This window comes from Mastigoproctus giganteus, chromosome 5, assembly GCF_048544385.1.
Source record: "Mastigoproctus giganteus isolate SK-2022 chromosome 5, ASM4854438v1, whole genome shotgun sequence".
Taxonomy (NCBI): Eukaryota; Metazoa; Arthropoda; class Arachnida; order Uropygi; family Thelyphonidae; genus Mastigoproctus; species Mastigoproctus giganteus.
The window spans coordinates 54,304,821-54,321,413 of NC_143579.1; the positions used below are offsets into that span (position 1 = coordinate 54,304,821).

The 16,593-nt window shown below is 37.8% G+C and overlaps 1 protein-coding gene across 1 annotated transcript in view; it reads right to left on the reverse strand.

Moving 5' to 3' along the window:
* LOC150085400 (uncharacterized) overlaps positions 1-12,270 on the reverse strand; it is a 101,902-nt gene extending 89,632 nt beyond the window's left edge. The window contains exon 1 of the mRNA XM_090374030.1: positions 11,379-12,270. Within this exon, the coding sequence (XP_090230156.1) occupies positions 11,379-12,126 (748 nt within the window). The 5' untranslated portion in view covers positions 12,127-12,270. The remainder of the gene's footprint in view (positions 1-11,378) is intronic.
* Between the last annotated feature and the right edge of the window lie 4,323 nt (positions 12,271-16,593).

A 16,593-nucleotide genomic window follows, 5' to 3' on the forward strand; every position in this document is an offset into this window, starting at 1 on the left:
AAGTCTGGAAATCAGACGATATACAACTCTCGTATGAATTTGCAAATGAATTAAGCTCTCAATTATTGTAATTTATAAAAGAGTCAATGAAACATCGAAGACAGAATGTTGCGTGAATGTGTACATGCCAAGAATTATCAGTTTGGGACAAAATCTCTCAATTAAAATATTGGAGTATCAATAAGCGATTAAATTTTTGGCATAATAGAGAAATACATTTTGAGGTAGATTCGTAAGAGAATGAAGAATGTTTGTGTTGAATTTCTCCTTCGTGTTATTGTTGAATTTCAAGTACAGCGATTCAAATGGACAAAGGAAACCGATTTCTCAGAAAATTGAGCAGTTACTCATGCGTATCAAAACAAATGAATGTCTACACAAGCTAGATAGCGCGGTATGTCTGGTGCCTTCATCAATTTACCCAAAAGACAGCGCGAGAAAGGACAGGTCACATTGGTTTACCCCGAACGTTGAAACTCAGGAGCAAACCAGATTAGAAATTTTCTAGAAGACGTGGACATTTTAAAGAAATCCTGAACTGAAAGAAACTTTCTGTTTTGACCATCTTATCTACTAAATACGATTGTGCCAAAAAATATATTGATTTTAATGGCATAATAAATATTTTAGCTGCAAATATAGCTCGAAAAATAAAATGTTAAATAAGTGTTTACTTTTTTTTGTACAATATTCTTCTTTAAGTAAATATGTGCTTATCATTTTTATTTCATTTGGAGTGCCAAAAATCCTCTGCCCAATGCATCAAATGGGGTCACTACTGCGTTTCCTCTATCTAAATAATAATCTGTAAATACGTACAAATAAGCAAATGACATAGAAATAAATAATAGTGGGTGATAAATTTGAGAAAAATCCTTCGAATCGTTTTTCTTAAAGTTAAAATAAGATAATTTCCGGAGTCACTTAGAATCGTGAATCATTGTGTAGTTTAATAATATCAAATACCGGCAATTTAAATTATAAAATAAAGACAAAAAAAAAACTAACTGGGACACCAACACGTATATAAAAATAATTTCAGACAATAAATCTTAAAATGTAAATGGTACCGAATAACTAGACATAAAGAAAACAAAACGTAGGCACGCCTGTTTATAGTTATGGAGAGGCCTTTGTGGGTAGCACAGTTGGTACGATCGCTGTTTTCCTAACATCGGGTGGAAAACACCTCAGTTCGAGTCCCCTCGATGACATGAGGAATTTTTAGGGTCCTTTTTCCATAACGTGGTTTAGTTAGTCGGTCTCAGGCGAGAGTAGCATGGTTTTTTCTCCCGGAAACTCGGGTTTTTCGTCCAACAAACAGAAAATCGATGACAGAACACATGCAATTTGCAGTCAATATATATATACGAAGCAATATGGCCTTAGTCGCTGATGCTTCTAAAACTAAACTACAACAACAACATTTGGAGAAGTCTTCCTACTCCTCTTACATCAATTGGAGAGTCTTCCTACTTCTCTTCCATCAAACGTCCCATTCCCAATAAAAAAGAAGAAAATACGATGTAAGAGCTAAGTTGAATAAGGATTTTAATATGTGAAAGCAACAAGCAGAATTTTGAGTCATGTCTGCAAGAATAATAGTTTCTAACAAAAATAACCTCATTTTGCAAGACAATCTTTTGAATTCTTAGTTCATGGGTTTTTAAGTAATAAAAATGAATATAGACAACTGGTGGAAGAAATAAAACTATAAAAATTTTGGCTGCTTGATGTCTCTAACTTTTTTTTGATTCACATCTAGAACTTCTACTCGATAACTTGGGCATTCTTGGTGATGAACAATGGCAAAACAAGTATGATGGATCAACGCTATCAAGAAAGATGGAATCCACCTATGATGGGTTACTATTTGTGTTTTCAAAGAAAAGTGAAACGCCCACAAGAGAAAATAAAATAGTTTTATATTATTGAATATTTAGCCACTTGTGTATTTTTGTCTTTATATTTCTACATATCGTAAGAATATGATGTTTTATTAATGAGAAAAGTTTGAGGTCTTTTCAATAATTTTATTATTGCGTTAAATGTAGGTATGCCCATGTGTCTTGCACAAAAATAAAAGGTAACAAAAATGTGTGTGCTATAACTTTCAGCTTGTCATATTCCTTCGCGTAGCCCAGTGGATGTAATCTCCTTCCTTCGGGTGGAAAATGTGCAGGTTCAAATCCCATCAATAACGCGAGGAACTCTTATGGACATGTTTTCCACAATGTGGCAAAGAAATTCGATGTCAGGTGAGGGTACAATAGTTTTATCTTCAGCAAATTCACGTTTTTCATCCAGCTAACATGTAAATCGCCCATTCCCTCGCGAAAGGCCCCACCAGCGATAGAAATATGATGGAACAACCCTATCAAGAAAGATGAAATCTAGCCATGATACGTGGGTTACCTATCACGTGTGGGTTACACACGTATGTTATTTTCATGATCAGGGAAACTGTTTTAGTTGAAATTAGTTTACTTACACACATGACCAAAAGATTTGTTTCTTGTCCATTAGCGCTCATCTGGGTGAATTCTTTCCTATTGCGTACCTTGATCAAATATAAGAAATCTCGTGGCATCTCTGGAAACTTGGAGTATTGAAAAAGAAAAGAAGCGGAGCCCCCTTATAGGTTTACGTTTTATCCTTGAGAAATAGGTAATAATGAGGTCATTTGTGTGTGAAAGACAACACGGGCAAGTGGCTCCTGTCGCGAGCCCTATTGTTGTTTTCCCCAGGCAACCGACTATTTCCTATTGGCACAACACAATGTCCTGTTTATAATCAGGTACTAAAATATCTAACCAGGCTATTAGCAGAGCTCTAGCCCTCATCGCCATGAGCAATTCACCGACTTGATGATTGCTGCAAAAAAAATAAACAAAAAAAGTTCAGGCTATTGTTTTTTTCAAATTCGCTTTTCTGTTAATAATAAACGAATTTTTGTGTCTTCCAGAGCTTTCTTTTTTTCCCCTACCCTCTCTAATGATGGATATCTCTAACAACTTTAATGTTTTGCTATTGATGTTGCTTGGAACTCTTCCAAATTAAATTTCTTCTAGCATTGTTATCTTCCACCATTCGGGTTTACCAAACTTTTAGCATTTTATCTCATTCTGAAAGTGTCACGTTTGTCTGTATTGCTCATTATTATTTTAGCTTCAGCACTACGATTCTCTTTCCTCTCAAGGTACTGCCTTCCACAAGCATTTCACAGTTGGTGATCAACTGTACAAATTTTGTTTGCTTCATCGAATCTTACCTCTGTTATCGCCATCCGAGTCATCTAAATTTATTCTCCGATTCCAATTGGGCATTTCTTTCTGTACTAGTATTGAGTTTTTAGAATAATTTTTGTGATATCTTCTTTCAGAAAAATAAATAAATAAAAATATTGGAATCTTACGCGTCTCTTTCAGAATTCACATGCTGATGACTTCATACAAAGAAAAACTTCATGATAGCTGAGTGGTCAGACGAAATGTGCATAAGTACACGTGCTTTGAGTGTGGGTTTAAGCCCGTGATTGCTAAATACGGTGCTGTTTCTTGTACTCCTCTATCTTGTGGACTCTTCGGAGTATAAACAAAAAAATTAATTTTATTTTTAAAAATAACCTCAGTGTGTCTGGTGTGTCTCCTACTAATATTTTGGGAAACAAAGGTGTAAATACCTGAGGAAGTTCCATATATTTCAATCCCGTTAGCTACAGAAACATCTGGAAGGTCGAATAATACAACCTTCGTTGAATTTTGATCTTTCGAGCTAACAGAAAAACACATTAATAAAAATTCATTTATTAAAATTATTTTTAAAAATAAACGCAGAATAGCCATTACTTATTTTATAATTTTTCTCTCATATTACGGGCTTTTCCGATTTTTTTTTTTTTTTCTTGGAAAAGAATATTTGTCCATTTACTTGTATTGTATTTGCATACGTCACAAAAATCACGTTTGCTATGCATAAATGAAGGTAATTTCATTTTTAAATTTATCAGAAGCTGTCCAAAGTCTCTCTCTCTCTCTGTCTTTCTCACCTGCTGTGAATTCTAAGCTTTCCAGGTCACCTTACCACATTAGTTTTCCCGTGTTCCGACTATGACATTGAAATGAGCTGCATATGTACGATGTATGTAACTGGTACTCAGTTTATTTTCAAATCTTTGGTCTTCGTATTACAAGCCTAGGTGATCGCTAATATGAAATATAGCCAACCGAAAGAAGGATCAAATATATAAAGGTACTTCTGGTCCCTCCCTCTCTCAGTCTATTCTGTTCTTTATCGAGCTTTATTTATTTTCATTCAGACAACCTTAGTAACAGATATTTTTACTATCTGTGGTATTGGACCTCTCTGGCTTTGTAATATCAACGTAAGCTGGACTGTACTGAGGTGGATTACTGTTGTTATATTAACGTCACAAAATGCTCAAGGTAAAAATACGTTTACGGGATGAAAATCCCAAACCAAGTTTCTCGAGTGACCAACAAGTGATTCCCCACTTTTTTTTTAAAGAAAAAAGAAGCCAAGATGATGAAGCCTTGGGAGATTGATTTCAGACAAACTTTCTTGAGTTATTAAAATTTATAATTAGTATTTCCCGCCAGATGGCGCTATTGTTGATTTGCAGATGCTATAATATACATATTTATTGTGTTTTTCTTATTATTTAAATGTCACGTTCGCATCCAAGTCCTGATGCGCTGTGTCTATGCTTCTTTATTGTGTCTGAAAACGTTTCAGGCAGCTTATTGTTCTGTCTGAAAAATACGACATAACCTATGGAGAAAAACCCTACCACCTCCGTCTAAGATCGGCTAACTACAACCTCGTGTCAGTCTTTAGAAATTCTTCCAGTCGTCAACTGGATTCGAACCAAGACTTCTCCAAAAAAATGTGTAACAAGTGGCAAAACCACTATACCATCACAGAGGACCCAGAGAAGCTTCTCTACAGTCTCATCTGCTGGTCAGAGAAGCTTCCAGACTATCCACTTATACTTCTTTTTGGTAATATTAAACGGTCATTAATAAAATGCGTTAAATGAGTTTCATAATTGTTTCTTTTAGCTATTAGGTTAAATTATTGATTTGTAAGATTTTTGTACTTCAAGGACAAAGCATCATTAAAATAAACGTATTTAAAACCTCACAGTTTACACAATAGAGGATAAAAATTAAGAATATATTCGTAAATAACAAAAGTTCAATAGGATGTAAAATAAAGCCAGGTTTTTTACAGCATAAATACATTATGGAACAGCAGTACTGTGTGTACTTGTGGGTAAAGCGTGGCATTTTTATCTCATGCGGCCCTGAAAAATGAGTATCCAGCAGATAAGACTGTAGACTTTAAGGAAGGTGGAAGGGTAGGTATTCAGGAGCCTTGCTGCCTCCGTCTGTGATTGTCAGATTTATCATTACGATATATCACCAGATTTTTAAGCAAAAATAACAGCAGATACTTACGTTAATGAAATTAAACTGTACCACTGACGTGTGGAGGTTAGTTACATATTTCCATCATCAGAGAATATTTTCTGATGATGGATATAGTTTATTTTATTAATCAAGTTTTCTTAAATAAGAATAACACTGTTTTCTTATTTCAACAAGACCTGATGACCACGTGATGCCTTGGAATGCTTATCATTAGCACGCACAAGAGGTAAATCTTACTTTAGACGCGTAGAGATTTGGTACGGTGGGACTTAATAGAATTATAACAAAAACTAGCAAGGGTTAACATATACAGTAATCCGTTACGTTGATCTTATATTAAAATGAGGAATAATAAATTTCAATTGAGATAATAGTACGGGAATGATAAGATTGTTAACAAGTTATATTAAAGATGTCCCCCAACAGGGTATTAGGCTTACTGACTGACGATATTTTGAAAACAAAGTTTCCACCGATTCATCCATCCTTTCAAAAATTGTCATTTTCCTTAGGCGAAATTGAAAATAGTCTTCATTCGTTCCAATTGCCCAACGAACTCGAGATATATGAGGGATGTCGAATGATGCAAATGATGACTAAAGATTGACTTTCTAAAGAGTAAACGCAAATGGTAGGATGCAGAGTTGCAGTAAATTGTGTTTTATATAAAATTTATTAAGCAATAATTTTCCACGTTTTCATTATTGGGCAGTATTTTTATTAGGGAATTTTTCAATTAAGTTTTCAGGGTAGATATTAAGCGGACAGTGGTAAATTGTACCAATCCCATACAAAAACTTCGACTCAACTGATCCGCGACGTAAAATCTGAAAATATCAACCCAGGCTCCGTGCAGTTCATGAAATTGTTTTGTTAGTGACACGAGAGCACTGTTTTGAAGGATGTGGTACACACTTGACATAAATAGCAACCGACAATTCCATGGCAACTAGAGCAATGAGGGGGCCCCACGTTCTCGTGAAGCATTCGACAACTAGTACAAAGATTAGGACGTTTATGGTGGATATGCAATTACAGAATAATAAGTACAGAATCGAAATACTGGTTAGTAAGTGTTGTGTGAGGTGGCACAACACGCTGTATCAAAGAAAATTATGACCATAACATTACCAGTGAATGACACTGCCTTTGCTTATTTTTGGACGTATATTCTACATTAATTTACTGATGTAATCAGGTCTCATCCACTGTTATAACATTTGTCAAAAAGCCATCATCATCATCTTCCAAACAGATTTCCAAAACAGCTCACGGATTTCCAAACAGATTTCCAAAACAACTAACGGATTTCAAAATTGCTCACCGATTTCCAAATTTCCATACAGCTCACGTGTTTTTCTTTTGGAATCAACAATCATAGAACCCCATGCATACAGACCCTACTCAAGTTTCATGAACTATAGCAGCAATGATGTTTTGATCAGTTCTACAGATGAGCGACCATATTGAATTTCTATCCCGGCTTTCATTATATTTCCAATATACCTACGGTGTTTATATCTACTTATGAGAAAATTATGTTCACTTTATAAACTTTATCCCCCTCAGTATTTCTTCGTGATAATGAAGATAGCAAAAAATATATATAAAGAATTAAGAAATACGAATTATAAGGTGTATAAAGATCACATTAAGTAAATCAAGATATCCCAAGTTTATAGAAAATTTGTTTGAAACCAGAACTCAATATAAAATGGACATCTTTAGTTTATTTAGTTTTTGTTAACGATTTTGTTTATAAATAACAAGAGGCCATATCTTTCAAGACACTAAGCTTATTGATAAACTATGTTAATCCCTATTGTTTTATATATGAGGAAACGATCATAACCATTTCCATTGTAATCAAATATATTCATAAATTGGTTCTGGGCTGTAGTGGCGCGTTCAGTGCAAAATTCACCAGCTTAGTGATCTCTGGAACCTTTTGAGAGCCGAAACTGAGGAACACTTAAGTATTCCGGTCATTGAAACCTAGTCACGATATTCGAACAATGGGTTTATACTTGGGGGGAGGGGTTAAACTATGTGAAAACTCCGACTAGTCAAAAGCCGTATTATGGTCGCGTGAGCGCAGAGGTGTAGCATCGGAAGATCCACGAGGTTCCTAGACAGCCTCCCCAAGGAGTTAAAGGGTTGCTTTATATGCACGCGAGCATAAATCTTAAATGTATGTACCAGTAGTTTCATGAAGAATGTGATTCGACATAGAACCAGAGGGTGTATTGAGGAGTGGGGAAGAGACCTGAAATTACTAGTTGGAAACGTGACTAGGAAATGAATAGGAAAATCGGGTGGCTTCGTACCGAGAAATAGATCCAGCGGGGTCAGCAGAAAGGTCATGAATGAGTGAAATGGATTATATGGGACTATTGAGCATTTGGAATCGGAACTTATCTGCACGCAACGGATTAACCTTTAAAGTAACACATCTGTGATCCGTTCCGGGATATTTTATTTAAACCTTTGAAGCCAAGGTATCGTTTAAGCCGAATTTGTTTTCAAGTTGGTGATTAATCAAATTAAATTTGTATATAAAGCCATTGGCTTCTGTCTATCTACTGCCGATTAATTATTGCATCTTTCGCCTCTGTGTGCTGTATGCAAGTCAAAGAGAGTTGCTTCGAAACTTGAATCTAGAAGTGGAATTCAAATTAAGCGGACGAACCTATTTGACTACTTCCGCAATACTACAAGCTAATTAATTTCTCATATCACCTGTAATCAATAAAAGTTCACGCAGTTATCGGCAGCACTTAGGCGGGGGTGGCCCTATCTAGATGGAACTGAATAGGTGGAAGCATTTACACCCAGATTACATAACTGATTAATTATACAACAAGAAGCTTGACTCCGATAGGGGCTATCTTCTTCAAGATTTGAGTAATTAAAATAACAGATTGTCCGTACGTTGATTTATCTCTATCTTGGCTATATTCTATGGTTCAAAAACAACTGTAGGATTTGGAACCAACGTTTAAAGGTTTATTATCAAAGGATTCTTAAAAGTAACTGTAAACTAATTTGATGTATTTCGTAGAATTTTTATGGAGTATCAAAACAGTTGACATTTATAAAATATTATATTTTATAAATGGAAACTGATGTAATGAACGTTGCTGTGAATGATTAAACATTAACAACATTGGTGTATAAATATACCACTGGTGAAAAAAACAAGTCCATAAAAGTCCCATCTGCTTTAACAGGATTCGAACCATAGCCTTTTCCAAGCCGTGAGTTGAAACAGCGATCATAACCACTGTGACAGTCGCGAGGGGATAAGAAGTCTTTCTTAAACGGCCGAGAGTCGTATATCATCCAAGGCACCGCATCCAGCCGACAGTTTTGCTAATTAGTGGCAAAACTACAAATTATGGACTCTTCTTCCAAAATACTTCGAAGGGAACCCCGTGTTTTTTAATAATCATAAATCAACCGCTGGACGCTATGACTCTTCTCCTCCAACAGTGGTGAATCTACCATACCTGATGGTATGTTTTCCACTGTTGCTAATACATTAAGTGCGTGACTGGATGACTCATTCGTGATTGAATTCAGTTTTTGGTCTCCATGCATGCAATCTCGATTTAGTCTGCTAAGGATCGAGGAAATGTTGAAATATTCATAGGACAATTTCCAATTTTTCAATTTCAAGTTCACGGATGACTGAGCAGGTTTCAATTATCAATAATAAAAATAACAAATATCAAACTTGCGTACCACTGAAATGCAACGTGAGTCGTCTCATTTCTGAAAGCCTTTCCCCCCCTCCCCTCTGCATGAGCTATCTGATCATCCCTTCCCACCATCGTATCATCCATGTATAGCCTTCAGGTAGAACCCAACCCCTCTGTTCCCCACTAGACTTGTGTAGATACTCTCTTTTCTTTTCTTTTTATTTATAATTCTTGACAGACGCTACACTTATCTCTCTCTCGAACTCACTGCACCATTAGGTCACGTGCAACGTGCGGCTGCCGATACGAATTCAAATGAGTTGGCGAAGCACTTATTTGGCGATAACGCTACATGCTTACTTCAACTTTTTTTCTTTCCACTTTCTCAATTTCCAGTTATTTGTCGTAAGCGAAATAACCGAAATCATTGCTGGCTTCTTAAAGAGTCCAGTGTAAATTCGTCTGAAAGTGTAGCTAAAATACAACATCGTCACGTGGGTTTTAAGAAATGCTAAGCTTTTTTTTTGGCTTAAGCTTCACTAGTACATTTTATTTTTGGCTTAAATTGTAATTTTCCGGTATATTTAATTTTTGGCTTGAACTGTATCTACTATTACGCTTCAGTTTTGGCTTAACTTGTATCTGTTAATAAGTTTCTTTCTGGCTCAAGTTGTATCTACTATTATAGTTCATTTTTTTTTGGCTTAAACTGTAAATACTAGTGCATTTAATTTTTGGCTTCACATGTATAAGTTTACCTTTCTTTACAATACGTTTCTTTCTGGCTTAAACTGTACCTACTATTACATTTCATTTTTGGCTTAAACTGTAAATACTAGTGCATTTAAATTTTATCTTGACTGTATCCACCAATACGTTTCTTTCTGGCTTAAACTGTATCTACTAATATATTTCAGTTTTGGCTTAAACTGTATTTACCATTATATTTCACGTTTTGCCTAAACTCGCCTACTAATGCAACTTATCATACCAACTACCTGACTTTTTTTGCCAGTCAAATTCTTCTACATCATATGAAATCGTTAATTAACCTTATCTAATAATGTGGTTTTGTACATTGTTCTCAGAACTGATATCTCTTTCACATCTAAATAATTCCACGCACTTTTCCGAAATTGCTGTTATCAGTGAAGTGATGATCTCGATTGTATAAAGTTATGTCATGGCTTTATGTTTATATAATTCATAAAAGGTGACGCTAAAGGTCATAAATCTCTGTTTCTTGCTGACGAAAGTTTTCTCTCATTCATTGACCCGAGTTAATCGTACTGGAATTCCTGTTACGTTACAAGCGAACAAGATTCGAACCAGTAGAGTAATTATTAATGTATAATTTAGCACATAAATTCTATATTCATATTTATTAAGGAATCACACTTAACATTTAACATAATGCTGCGCTAACCGATTAGATTTCGACTTAACTGCACTCGCTAAGTTGTAATTACCCTGCAACACGTTAATGTTTTCCAATGTAACACTTGGGGTGTTCCTTGATGTAGAAAGCTACTGTAATGTGGTTAGATTCTAACCACTACTGATAGTGGTTAGATTCTCGTGTCTGTATTATACACCTTTATGTATGCGCTTAATTAAAATGTCTGCATTACACCTAAGAGTTGACATTTATATTGATATAAAATAGCGTATTCCGGGGAAGCTCGATGTTTATTTATTTGCATTGTATTAAACACTTTGAAAAAAAGAAATCACATTCTTGTTTAACTGAGTCTTTCATATACTTCCATCTGCTCATCTCCAATATGCAAATTGTAATGACGATGTATAGAAATTTTTTCTGTTGTTTTGTCTTTCAGAAGATATAAGAATTCTAATAGAGGTACAAATAGATGAACTGATTGCATACAGACACGTAACTGACCACGTGGACTGAACAAATGGACTTAGAATCGTGTAGAAAGATGGACAAACACAGATAAATAGCGAAAGAGAGGGAATGTGCTCCTGATGTCTTTTAAATACTACGAACGAACGAATCTCGGAAAACAATTTGGGCTGCTGATGATGAACATACAAGTCCAAATACAATTCTTTTTATCAGCACAATATACACATAGGCGTGATACGGTTGACTGCTTGACGGAATATCAGCCCGCGGTTATCACAGTCGACTGTTGGCCCCATCTATCGGGTATACGCCCCCCAGCAAAAAAAAAGAGAAGAGAAATTGAATGCCACCTACCTAGCATCTTGCTGAGGTCCGCATTATGTAAATCTGGATTTTCGTCAGCTAGCCTTTTCCTTTCCACTTTGGCCCACACCATGAAGGCGTTCATCGGGCGTCGTATTCTCTGTTCCTGGGACCGAGTACTTTTATGTTGAGGCTGATCGGCGGGCGAAACGGACACCGGAGAAGCGGATGCGGGTCGAGAATCTCCACCCTCGTGCTGGAAAGTTCTCAACCCGGAGCACGAAGCTGCTGCATCCATCGGTATTAGCTCCCCGCCGGAATCTATCCTCGCACCCATTTCTGCTCTGGAGGAGGCGGCAGCAGCGGCATCAGCTGACACTTGAGACCCCGGAAGCTGCATATCACAGTAAGAAGAAACGCCGGTCATCCACGTGCCATCACTACTCCCTTCCTCTGACGGCGACTGAAGACTTTCTCCGTTAGTCCCCATACTAGGAGTGGGAGGGTAACCCCCTAAAGGCCACTTGTTGTAATGGGGAGCGCCTCCCGCGGCCGACTGGAAGTAGAAACATTCCAAACCGGGCTGGCCGGGGGTGTGGGACAGAGCTACGGAACTGCCGTAGTCTTCGCTACAGCAGGCAGCAGACCTCGGTGAAGGATGGCAGCCCTCCATATTTGCTGTCGATATTGAGTCTCCGGTTAGATCAGAAACCCTGCAGGTCGCGGTCGAAGGGCGTTGTGAGCCGAGGAGGACTGCGGACTCAGAGAAGGAAGACATATCCCGTGCACTGATGTCCATGCCGATAAACAACTCACCTTCTCTGTCTCTACAGCAACAAGAGCACACACCTGTACCTACATAGGATCACCGATGAACGGAAACTGCCTTCTGTACAGTTCCCAGCAGAGAAACGCAAGGAAGAAGTCGTGTCTTGTTACGCTAGGCGCATTGGCTGCAACGCAACAGGTTGTATCTTAACTGGCAAGGAGCCAACACAGGCCTCTGTTGAGGCTTTCCACGCACGGAATGCCGGGGACTGTGGTCACGTGAAACCAATGGCGGGTGGAGGCCGTATCAACTGAAGTAATCTCTGCAAGAGCTGCTAGACCACTTGTTAATCACTTCCCGGAGTCCTCCTCTGAAGGAAAAATTCACGTGACTCCAGAGTTACCTCAAGAACGTCATTTCTCTGTAGCTAGCGCTATCTCTTAACCTCCCCTAACCTTCAGAACATACAATTGAGTTTCTTGACGCGGCAGACAATGGTGGTTGTGTAAGGAATTCAATTAGAAGCGTAACTTCTCTGTTTCGCGACCAGTTTCAGTAGACATGTAAAGCAAATTGTTAACATGCGGTTATCTTCATAGTACGCCTGCCCTGGAAACCACTACACGTTAAACGCGCTGCTGTAAACAGAAACTCACATTATTTCTGCCCGAAGACATCCTACTCTAACTCCCTCTTCTTTCACTGAAACGACTGTTAATATCCTACCGATGTTTCTAAGGAAAGAGACCGAATATGGGACAAGAAAGATATTTGAAAACAGTGGATTATAGCAGCCATCCGAAAGGAAAATAAATGATTTGGATAGATTACTTTGTAAGCAAACGCATATAAGGAGAAGTCTGATGATGATGCTGACTGAGTACAAGGCAGTAACTCCCTTCTTTTTTCAGTAGGACACTTTGCTTATTTTCGTATTGTTCACAGAAATCAGGCGGATAAAATTTTATAGTTAAAGAAGAAAGGAAAAATATTTTTTTCAAATTTACCTTCCACCAAGCAAACTTCTGCTTTCGAAAAACTATTATCTGAGCTTTGTTTTCAACTGACTACATTTTCTTTCAGTTTATTTTGCTAATTTGCAACTGTTCCTGTAATACATGAATATCCTACTGTATATATATAATATTAAAAGCATTTGAAATATTCCCTAGCATATTCTAGTCATGTATATCATCATTGTTTGATTATCCGAAAAATCGATTGCCATTCTCCCATCCAAACTATTGCCTCCTAGTAACGTACAGCTAAACAGTTCTGTTCGTCGGAGTTCAAATTTACATACCCAACAAACGCGCGATCCTTGTAGTAGTAGTAGTAGTAGGGTTTTAGGAGCATCAGCGACTAAGACCGTATTGCTCTGTGTATACTGACTGTAAATTACGTGTGTTGAGTGGTCGATTTTTCTGTTTGCTGGAAGAAAAACTCGATTTTCCGGGATGGAAAACCACGCTACCCTCGCCTGAGACCGACTAACTCAACCACGTTATGTAAAAGGCTAACAAAAATTCCCATGCCAATGATGGGACTCGAACTCGGGTCTTTTCCACTCAGTGTGGGGCAGACGGCGATTCTACCAGCTGTGCAAGGGCCGCGATCCTTGCTTTCATACAGGTGGGCTCGTTATAAGACTTATTGGCTGGTCGGTCATTCGGGTAGAATCATGCAAACCCCAATGGGGTAGGATCGTGCTATCATTTATTCTAAGTGCAGGATTTGCGGAGCATCATGCTTCCGCCATGCAAACCCCAATGGGGTAGGATCGTGCTATCATTTATTCTAAGTGCAGGATTTGCGGAGCATCATGCTTCCGCCATGCAAACCCTAGACCAGGGTGGGATCAATGCAGGTACTCTCCTGAGTGCGGGATCACAATTCAGAGTGCCTGGCCGATAGCGCTCACACGTGTATCTGCATCTGTGGCTTTATTCCCCCTTCCCCTCCTCTACCATCGCCTAAGCAGTCTTGGTGGATATTCTCCTCTGTCCTCCACCAATGCTTTATCCCCGCAATCAGACCTAATCTATACTCCCCGTGCTCCTTTCTAACAAACCCTCCCCCTTTTTTTTTTAACTTGGTCTCCGTCAGAAAGCTTAAGCGACCCTGGCAGAGGCCAGTCAGAGTATGATGGACAGCCTGGCTCACATCCCAATGGTGGTGACGGACACCGCAGGGTCCCCACTAGGGACACCCTGCGGCCAAGCATCCAGAGACACAACAACAGAACGTGACACTACACTGACACAAACCAGATATTACACTTTTCTGGCTTTTACAGAAATTCTGTAGTTCTTCACAAAGTACTATGGCGCAGATGTGGGAAACCACCGGTGGCATCTTACACAAAACACTATACCATTCGATCTAAAAAGAGTAATACTCAACAAACTTTGACAAAGGAAGCTAATGCCTTCCTTCTGGCCAGTGGTTCTCAAATAAGGATGGAAACTTCGGCTTTTGTTGTCTGCAATTTGGTTGTTTAACACTTTGAGCAGGGTAAAGTGTTCTGGTACAGACACCAGTTCATCTTCGTAATTGGAAATAATGTTTGTTGTATTGTATTAAAGGTCTTTTTTTTTATGAGATTTACAGTAAGAACTTTTAATATCGTTTTGGACAATTTGGAGACTGACACGTATTGGCCTGACAATTGGCACACTAAAAGTAGGAAAGGAGGAATTATAATCCACCACCATCATGGAGAGAGAGAGAGAGAGATGTTCTTTCAGATGTAATTAAATAAGTTCTATAAACAATTGTGCACTTGGATGATTCCATCATATTATTTAAGAGTTAATAACTTACCTGAGGTACTAATGTAACACTTTTCTATTTGCACTGAATTTAGGTTAGTAGGCAACGTGTTTGTGGAAGAGAACCATGTAAAATTATGCGGGGGTGCTCCCTTAAAGCTTTTACCTTTTGTTTCTACTCATATAGTATGTTTATCTGTACGCATGCAGTGCCACCTACTAGAATTTTATGCACTCGATTATTTTAAAAATATATAAAGATTCAAGCTGAGAAACGGTTCAACGTACAAATGATAAATGATTAAGACACATGAATGAAAATTATAATAGATGAATATATAGTTATACAGACTGTTTTCTGAGGTCTAAATAAATAATATATTTTATTTTATATACGAAGATTCAGCTTCTAACGCTGGAGATTAATCGGTTAGATGTGTGAATGAATTAGAGAGAATAAAAGTTGCAGTAGACTTTGTAGATTTTAGTTGAAGTTGCAGTTGACTTGTAGTTGCAGTAGACTTTGAATTGTAGATGTCACCCAGAAGTGGAGTTATAGAGAACTTAATATATCAGACATGAAATCAAAGCGCGACAAATAGAACGAAAAATAATGGAAAACAGAAAAAAATAACAAAAGAAAAAAGAAGAAGTATTGTTAAAGAATAATAATGAATTGATAGATAGACAGATAGATGGATGAATAGACAAAGAAGTCTGAAGAAAGAGGTGAGAAAAGAAAAAAGAGAAGAAAGAGGAGCTACTGGTGGTCACATGCAGTAAGCTTGTATAACATGGCCAGGGGATGGTTAAAAAACGCGTAAACCTTTCTACAAATGGACGGGTACTGCCACCCTAATTGCGGAAACTGGGAGATTATTATATGTCCAAGTCGCTGACCTCACCCACTTGTACGTAGACCACGCCAAAACGCGGTCACATGAAACTCTCTAGGAAGGGAGCGTACAGGTAGAGGTATGCTAACTCCTAGTCATGTGATCCATGAATCCGTGAACTCTCCGGGGTGGGAACGAGAACGCACACCTGGTCAGGTAGATCGCCCAAGAACAGAGCTAATGAAGAAAGTGACCAATGAGAAGGGCGATATGAATAGCCAGTTTCCGCCACGAATGAGCCAGGCTCGGAGAGTGTAGCGGTGTAGAATGAGGCCAGAAACAGTAGCCGCCATATACCCAACTACTTACTCTAATTACAATGACCCATTTTGCCTTCTACTCCTTTACTCCGGTCCGTAGGTAAGGCGCTGTGTTCCTCAGCTACCCTTGCCTGTTTCACTTGATGCCTGACAAGTTCGTTACTTAAAAATTTCTTCGGAATTCAGAAAGTTTCTTAACAACAACCGGAAGTACTGTTGCGCCTCTATAATCGCATTTCCTTTTGTCCTTCGTCTTTTTCGAAATTAACGAAATTTTCCATTAATACCATTGTTTATCTTGTATAAAAACTGTAACAGAAGTTATCTAGGTACTTTATATATGTTCGCTATATATTAAGGCAAAATACTAGAGCAAAAATGATGATTCATATACAAAAACTGCACTAACATCGAAAAATAATGGCTGTTTGACGTCTTTAACATATTCATGCGCCCACCGTTCATTTAAACGGGTTTTTTGTTTTTTTATTATCGCTGTAAAATCTTTCATTGATAAATTGACAACTATGCATTTAGAACAAAACCATGTAGTTTAACGAACTTTGATGA